This window comes from Temnothorax curvispinosus, unplaced genomic scaffold, assembly GCF_003070985.1.
Source record: "Temnothorax curvispinosus isolate PA1 unplaced genomic scaffold, ASM307098v1 QBEX01012946.1, whole genome shotgun sequence".
Lineage (NCBI taxonomy): Eukaryota > Metazoa > Arthropoda > Insecta > Hymenoptera > Formicidae > Temnothorax > Temnothorax curvispinosus.
The window spans coordinates 15,350-24,185 of NW_020222726.1; the positions used below are offsets into that span (position 1 = coordinate 15,350).

Here is an 8,836-nt window from a genome sequence, read left to right on the forward strand (position 1 = left end):
TTAAGTATGATACATGCATCTATCTACAGTTTGGTGAGCGCCAAACAGTAAGGTTATTTCGACCAATCGCGTTGCTCGATTCGGCCGTCTGTAACCGTAAAAATAAGAATTGAGCAACGCGATTGGTCGAAACCTTACTGTTACTAGAGTCCTAGATAATAGAGAAGCGACATTGAAGGGAATGGTCTGATTGGCTAACTAAATCACGTGATCCAGCGCCATTTTGTTTCTCCCTTATGGTTAAATAAGTGAGGTTAATGCACGTTAGAGGCCTGCTGCACGTGAGTCAACGCGAGACATTACTGTTACGGTTCTGTGAAAGGCCGTGATTTTTCGGATCCTACCGTGATATAGGACATTCTCAAGACAAATTTGTGGCCACCAGAGACAGGAGACAAGTACACGGAAGAAAAGAAAGCCAAAATCATAGAAAACACGTCGTCGTCGCAGCCTGATAACGTGGCCGCGAGTTACAAGGAGACCAAGAGCAAGACGTCCGGCAGGAAGAAAGACGTAAAGATCAAGGTGGGCGAGCAAATGTCAGATACTGAGCTGGTGGATCCTTTGCCGGAGAAGTTACGCTCGACAGTGAACGCCAGACTGAAGAACGATCTAATCGTGTGCGCGGTGATCGGCACCTTGTCTTTTGGAATTCATCGTACGACGGTGTTCACCGCTCTGCAACCGAAGCTCAATCCGGTACTGTGGAGTAAACTTTTATGTTTCATCGTTTTCGTAGAAATGAAGGACAGAAAGCTAGATGGATTAACAGTATCAGGAATATTAATGGATCTACTTGGGGAGCCTAAGGATCCATTGTTTGTGTGCTCTGTAAGCTGCAGTGTAGCAAATATATGTATACATATACATATATAGCGAAGTCATTTACTGATAGCATACATATTTTTTCAGGGGCATTTTGACAGGTTTTCTTGGGAGCGTGTTAGAGAAGATGGTAAGAGGAAACTGAAAATCGGAGCAATTCCTTCAGTTTTTAACGATAGTCTCCCATCGAAGCCATTTAATGAACATACATATTCAATGCCATTACCTGTTAGCGCAAACTTAAAGGGTCAAATATCAGGGAAAGTTAAAATATTAATCTGCAAGAAAGCAAATCCAAAACCTTTGGTTGCAACGATCGTAATATTGCCAGCTGCGGAGGAAAATTTTGAAATCTGAAGAGCACAATTATTCGAATTGTAATTGAGAGTTGAACCAAGTACAAATATAAAATAAATCATATTTTATTTAATTTAAAATGAATTTTCTCTTATAGATGTCAAATAAATCGAATATTATTGTCTCGTAGATATATGTATCTATAAAAAACGTAGTAAAGTTATATATAAATTTTTTTACACTATTCCTTAAAGAACTATTAATAATTTACAATAAAATACACAGTACGTTTTCATTTACTTTATTATATGTATCTGCAAGTATAATCTTATGAATTAATATATCTTTCGTTTTTCTTGATTGTACATGTTACATTGATTAAGGCAACAAGAAGCTATATTCATATGCAATCAGGTGTGTTGTGTATTAATATAATGTTTTACAAGCATTCTGACTCTCTAACAACTTTCCTTGTATATTGTCAACATGTTTCAAAGTAAATAACTTTCATATCTATATACATAGAAGATAAAATTGCGTAACTAAAATTAAAAATAACGCTCTTTTTGATATATGATACAACTTTTCAAAAGATAAAAAGATATAAATACATGTTTTTACAATTTCGGCCCGATTAATTTGTATAAATAATTCGTTTTCGTTATTATTAAATTTGCTACGCTTACAAAATTTTCAGTAATTAATAATCAAATAGACTGAGAATAACAGAGATGTAATTTTTCTATATATGTTCATTTAGTTGCAACTTTCCCCATAGCCATTTTCATTCCTATACAAATAAATGTTATATTTTGTAAAATTATGGATACACAAAAGAATTTCTAAAATAGCACAATATAATTATACATATATTTACGATTATTAAAATCATACATAGGTTTATTGTGTTGTGTAAATAATGTTCAGAATACTTTAGAAGAGATATGGGATATAGGTTTCATTACGCTGTAATATATTTACGACAAGCACACCGTTTCTAAAATCGACAGTTTCTTATACGCACTTTCCTATTCCATATGGAGAAACAAAATGGCGGCTTTATCGATATATCGCACCTATCGATTTCAATGTCGCTTCTCTATTATCTAGGACTCTAACTGTAACGTTCTACGAAAAGTGTGTGTGTGGCCAGCTTTGGCTCCCTTTCTCGCACTTTTTTTGCCAGTAAGCAAGGTGGACCTACACAATATTTATTAAGTTTTAGACAAATCGGTGAGAAAGCCACTTTTCTTCATAATTACCCGAAGATTTATTTAAATTATAAAATAGTGATTTTTTCCAAATAAAAATTACAATGAAAATGTTATCCTCAAATGATATCCAATCGATTTCATTTATTGGTACACATTAAACATAGTTACTATTTATTAACTTGACGCTCGATAAAAATTTGTTAATAACAAAAAAATTATTATTTCCCAAATGTTTAAATAATTTTCCTAAATTTCCCTAAATGATTCTTAAATTATATTAAAAAAAATAATTTAATAATATTTAATTTGTCTGCTAACTATACGACGGTTTTAGTAATAAGGTAGACACTGAGCATGCGCATGTGGCCACGGGACATGTTTATATACTTCATTTCTCTATATCTCGTTGATATGACAGGATTTCATAACCTGAATAGTTATTAACTTTAACGATTAATAGCTCGCTTTACGAAGCAGAGCGACGCTTTTTTCTGCCAGATTCTTTCATTTTCGTGCAAAAATATTGGTAAGTTTCAGTCAAATCGATGAGGAAATCACTTTCCTTCATAATTACCTTAAATTTATATAATATTAGTTAACTTTTTCATACATTATTAAAAAAATTATATATTTTTTATCTTGTATTTAAGGTACTAAAATTAAAGAAAATAAAGAAGAGAGAAAGAAAAAAAAGGAGAATTTTGTTCAATAAAAAGTAAGAAGACGGTAGAAAGATAAAGATAAAAAAAAGAAAGGTATAGAAAAGGAAGAAAGAAAGAGAAGAGAAGGAACAATAAAGAGAAAGGTATATATTACCTATAAAAATATTAAAAAATTGTTGTTTATATTATTTAAAATTTATAATATTTAAAATATTATAATGTCCGTAAGAAAATAACAATTTATGGATATATTATCAGCTTGTATTAATACGTATGCGCAATAGTCTAGCAGTTTATTTCAATTAAGTCATTTTATCACGATGTCAGTAAGTAAGAAAATAATAATTTATGAATAACAATTTATAAAAATGCAATATATAAATTTATGAAAAAACAATATATATATTATCAGTTTTGTATTAATACCAATTGTCTTGAAATAGTTATTTGTGTAACAAGTGCTGTAAGTTGGAAATTGGACGTGCGGAGTGGACGCACGAGCTGGAGGCGAGTTTACCTTATCCAGTATTCTTCATACTGGATTTTAAATCCGCGAAGCCATTTGAATATTAAAAAATATTTATTTGGTTCTTCATAGAAGAAGCTTTGTTATGGGATCAAAAATTTAGTTTCGAGTTTTCACGGGCAACGTGTTCAGAATATTCTAAATTCTAAACCATCTAAAAGAAAACACATTTTAACACAATGTCTGTGTGTATATGTATATATGTATGTTTGTATATAAGTATGTGTGTGTGTGTGTGTGTGTGTGTGTGTGTGTGTGTATATATATATATATATATATATATATATGTATGTATATATATGTATTGTATGTGTACACACTCATAACTTAAAAAGTATTTAATAAAAAAATATTTTTTTATAGTGTTTTGAAAAGCTCTCAAAGTAAGCTGTAAAAATATGAAATGAAAAATAAAGGTTTCAATGTTTTAAAAGTGTATGCGTATACACGTGTGCGCGTTTACGTGTGTGTATAGTGTTAGAAATGTTGTGATGACACTAATTTTCGTAATTTTTGAGATATTGGACTTAATTTTTTTTAAATGTAGAGTAGAGGAGATCAGGGCAAACTCTTGACATCGGAGCAAACTTGACACTAGGTTTTTTGCCAATTTAAATTTATTGTAAAAACTTACTTTTCCTACTGTAAATACGTCTTTATGTACCAGTATTATCAACGGATTTTGGTGACATTCTGTTATGGTGTAATTTTTAGCACGACATAAGCGTTTTTAATGGTGAAAAGTAATTTTTCTGATTTCTCGAAAATTTTTTTCATTGAACTTTACTCTTGCGAATCTATATGTAAGTGATTTTGATGGAAAATTTGATGCTCTATACGAATCCGATAATACTTTTTGCATACTTTCAAAATTTTCATGTTTTTGGAGTGAAAAGAAAGTGAAAAATCAGGTTCTTGGCAAGGTCGACACCACGTCATTTCATTATTTCATATTCCTAATAACAAACGATGCTTGTTATACACCCATGTGGCTCATGACAAATGTGTGTGCACGTCCGATCGCAAATTTAATAGCATAAATTAGTTTTTCAAACATGAATTTAGATGAAAATAATTAAAAGTTCAACAAGTTTTGTTCTCATTATTTCCAATAATTGTTTTATTTAATTCCGAATTTTTGTACTTTCCAAATACACAATGAACAATGTATTTTTAGTTTCAGACAAAAAAAAATGAGTTTCAGATCAAATTGTGTCGATCAGGTAAAGTGTTGTGTTTGCCCCGGCATTTTTCAGTTTGAAAATTTGTCTTCACATCACTTTTCCTTTCCTGGGAGCAAAACTAAGCGACATACAGCAAAACTTCTTTAAGCAATTTTGTATCTGAAGGAATACTCTTTAAATGTATACCATTGAATTTATTTAAAAATTTTAATTAATTGTTGAAAATTACCATTGAAAAAATTGTGTCGAGTTTGCCCCGGTATTCCCTATCATTAAAGGAAAATTGGTATTTAATTGAACCAGAATCGGTAAAGGGATTCATTTTTTTTAAATAAAATTTTGAATTTTTTGAGAAATATCTGTAGTAGCTTTAATTTTCGCTTTTGAGATATCGAGCTATTTATAATTCTATTATATTTTTTAGTTTTTTTTTACTCCTATTTCATATACGTTTAAGATTTCTCTTGAAATTATTTTTTGCATAAAGATATAATGAATAGAATACAAGCTTATGCATAAATAACACTATAGATGTTAGTTAATGTTCGAAGATGTTTTCGTAAAGAAGTTCTAAATTAGATTGGAGTGAAAGGACATCATTTAATTGAACATTGATCATTTAAATATGTAGTATTTAAGTAATATTATGTATATTTATTTAAATTAATTTCAAGAGTTTGTTTTTTTTTAATAAATCGTTTATTTTGTCATATTAAAGTTGAAACATGAAATGTTAAAGTATTCTTAATTTCATTTATTTGATAAAGTTTTTGAAAATAAATTTCTTTTTTTGGAAATATTTATTTATTACTTATACTTTGCATAAACATTCGTTATTTCAACCAGCATTAAAAGTGCGTTCACAGCTTTGACTACGTTTTTTAATCCATAAATATTTTAAAAAATGCAACAAAAAATTCAAATAAAAGTTACTTATTAAATTTATTAGTTTAAAATAAACATTTTTTATCTTTTGTACTTTTCTTCAAAAGCTGCTGGTTATCAACATTTTTAAATTTTAAAAGTGTAAAAATATTTTGTTAAATATCACGAAAAATTGAAAGTAGATAAAAAAATATTTTAGACAAAAGTTACTTGTTTTTTTTATGTAAAATATGTTGTCGATATAGATTCTTATTAAAAAAAAAAAACAGAATAGACTTTTAAATAATTTTGAAACTTTCCATTAAATAAAAAATAATAAATGCCATATGTTTTCCTTGAAATTAGATAACTATAATTATCTAAACAATTTTACTCAAAAATAACGTGTTTCCGAGATAAAAATTTATAACGCTTTATTTTGAATTTATTTGGTTAAGGGGATGCTGGAGCCGTCTGTTTTACCGGCATTTTTTGTCGGCACGTAGCGTCGTATTAATTTGACAGAATTAAAAATTCTTCTCCAGAATTGCAGTACATACATTAATGATTCGGGGAAACTCCGATTTTATATAGAAAACGAAAAAAAATTACGGAAGTACAGATTTCCTTATCCTACTCTTATCCCAATATGGCGTCTCAAGTTGCGGCGAGCTGTCAGCTCGTCACAAGATGTATTTCATATAAGAGATATACCATTGGTACGAACGCGAAAACAAGTTCCCCCGAATTGCACAACAAGAAAAACATCGATAAACCCTCAAAATCAAGATTTGGAATCGTAATATAAAAGTATAATGTCGGTGTGCATCGTGCGTATGTGTGCGTGCAATGTAGCGTGCTATCCTTGTCTATATCTTTGTCTATACAAGGACAGATATAGTTCGCCGGTCTTCTTTACCGACGCCGATCGAGTTCGGCTACGGCTCCAGCATCCCCTTAATTATATATATATTTTTATAAAAAATTTCTATATATTATCAACAGATCTTTTAGAAGTAAATTATAATCCACTTTAAATCAAAATGCATAATAAATAGATAGGTTTAAATAGGTTTAAATAGAAACTTTTAATATGGTTAATATATATCGAATGATATAACTATGAAAAAAAAACTTTTCTAAATTTATCTTTTATGCAGTTTTCAAAATAACGCAATTTCTTTTTATGTAGAACGTATTTATCATGTAAAAAAAGAGTTAAATGTAATTATATTTTATTTATGTACGTACCCAAATTTACGCAGACAGATTTTGAGAGAGTCTGCAATAAATTTTTGATATTAAAAAAAGAACAAATTTCACACGATCAAAAGTCCATATGTGAAATCTATATATAAACCATGTAGCCTGAATTTCCAAAGTCAATCTAATCAGACTCAGACTAATGTAATATTTGACTCAGAAGAGAATAAATGAGCTCATAAAATTTCTGTGAAAATTATATTTACAAAGTGTGCAAATTAGAAATTTGCATATTGCTTTCTCATTCTTTTTATTACGCTCATAAAGCTTTCTTTATGAGGAAGCCAAACTAATAAATACTAATAATTATGCATCAAACAAAATACAAGCTTTCTCATAAGAGGATCTTTGTGAGCGTATAATATATGTACAGGATGCGTATCACCAGATTTTTTCGTAAACGTGATATTTTAGCGAAAAATGTTTTATATAAAAGTTTTGTGATTTCGAGGGAGACATAAGATGGTATCATTTGTCTAACCTTGGATAGCTGTTTGAAAATACATAAAATCACCTTTAAATTCTTAAATAAAATCTTCTATATTGTAGTATATCCTTTGAAAGAGCATAATATAAGAAAAATTTTCACGTAAACCAGAGGTTGATAATACGTTGATCCGTTCAGGAGTTATTTAAGGTCAAAAAATGGCTTTTTTGAACATTGGTCCTAAATAACTTTAGAACGGATTAACGTATTGACTTCTAATTTACGACATAAATTTTTTTTGTGTTTTTTCAAATAATATACTACAATAAATTTTGGCGAAAAAAATGTTTTTGCCAAAACTCATTGTAGTATAGTGGTTCCTAATTTTCAACTGTCGAAGGTCAAACCAATGATACTATCTTATGTCCCCCTTAAAGTCACAAAACTTTTGTATGAAACATTTTTCTCTAAAATGTCGCGTTTACGAAAAAATTGGGTCCCTGACAGCACCATATCACCGACGGATTACTATTAAAGACCGACAACCCTGGGTAAATTTTCGTGACTGCCCGGGGGCCCGATGGTAATTGAAGAATACTGACATTATCGACTGTTTTGGCTATTCGACTATTCCGAAAGAAGGGAGTTTTACCTTATATAATCACTGTTTTATCATCAGAAATGTACAAATCTTTTATCATCGACGAGGTGGTAATACCGGAAATAAGTTGGCGCTGCAAGTTCATATTTTTTAATGAACTATAGCTCAAACGATTGCTCCCTAATTGCTCCCTCAGAATCGACAATTGCTCCTCTTTTAAAATTATTATTTTTTGAGATATTTAATAAAAACGAAAAATTTCTAATTTTTATTGAAAAACATATTTATAATAACTCTATGCAATTTTATACGGCATAGAACGATTGCTCCTTCATTGCTCCTTATTGTTCCATCATAATTTTAATGATTTATTGCATTTTTATTGAAAAAATAACAAATTAATTATTTCACAAGTAACGCCGCCGCCGCCACTATCGGCCGCCTATTGTAATTATGGCTCGGCAGCCATTGGCGGAAATATTTAAACGTAATATAATAGCTTTATTGTTCATAACTATATCTCAAAGAGTTTAGTCAACATTTCTTATTGATTTTCGGTAGAATAAAGGTGGAAGCACATAAAATTGCAGGAGACATAAGCAGAATGCAGAAGCCATATGCGCATGCGCTATGGTATCTGTTAGAGCTTTACGGATACCATAGCGCATGCGCATATGGCTTCTGCTTTCTGCTCATGGCTCCTGCAATTTTATGAACTGGGAGTTTCATTAGTTTAATTATGTGGGAAGCACACACACACACACACACACACACACGGGGGGGTGCGAGGGGGGCCTTCGGCCCCTTCCCCTCCCCCGCACCCACCCCGCCGGTAGGCAGCGTGGACTTCGTTTTACAACATAAAGTACATGCTAAGTTGTAAAGCGAAATTATAAAGTACCTGCATGGGGGGGGAGGGGGTGCAGGGGAGAAAAGCCTTCCTGTTCACGTGCGCTCATGCATGTAAGCCCCC

The 8,836-nt window shown here is 30.9% G+C and overlaps 1 protein-coding gene across 1 annotated transcript; it reads left to right on the forward strand.

Annotated features, from left to right (window-relative positions):
* The first annotated feature begins 150 nt into the window (after positions 1-150).
* LOC112462928 lies at positions 151-1,255 on the forward strand. The gene is made up of 2 exons (XM_025029023.1): positions 151-831; positions 913-1,255. The coding sequence occupies exons 1-2, from the start codon at positions 538-540 to the stop codon at positions 1,180-1,182; spliced, it is 564 nt and encodes a 187-aa protein (XP_024884791.1). The 5' UTR covers positions 151-537; the 3' UTR covers positions 1,183-1,255.
* The last annotated feature ends 7,581 nt before the right edge of the window (positions 1,256-8,836 follow it).

Coding starts and splice junctions, on each gene's coding strand:
- LOC112462928 (XM_025029023.1), top strand. CDS start 538: ATGTCAGATACTGAGCTGGTGGATCCTTTGCCGGAGAAGTTACGCTCG. Junction 832..912: donor ATCCATTGTTTGTGTGCTCT/GTAAGCTGCAGT, acceptor ATATTTTTTCAG/GGGCATTTTGACAGGTTTTC.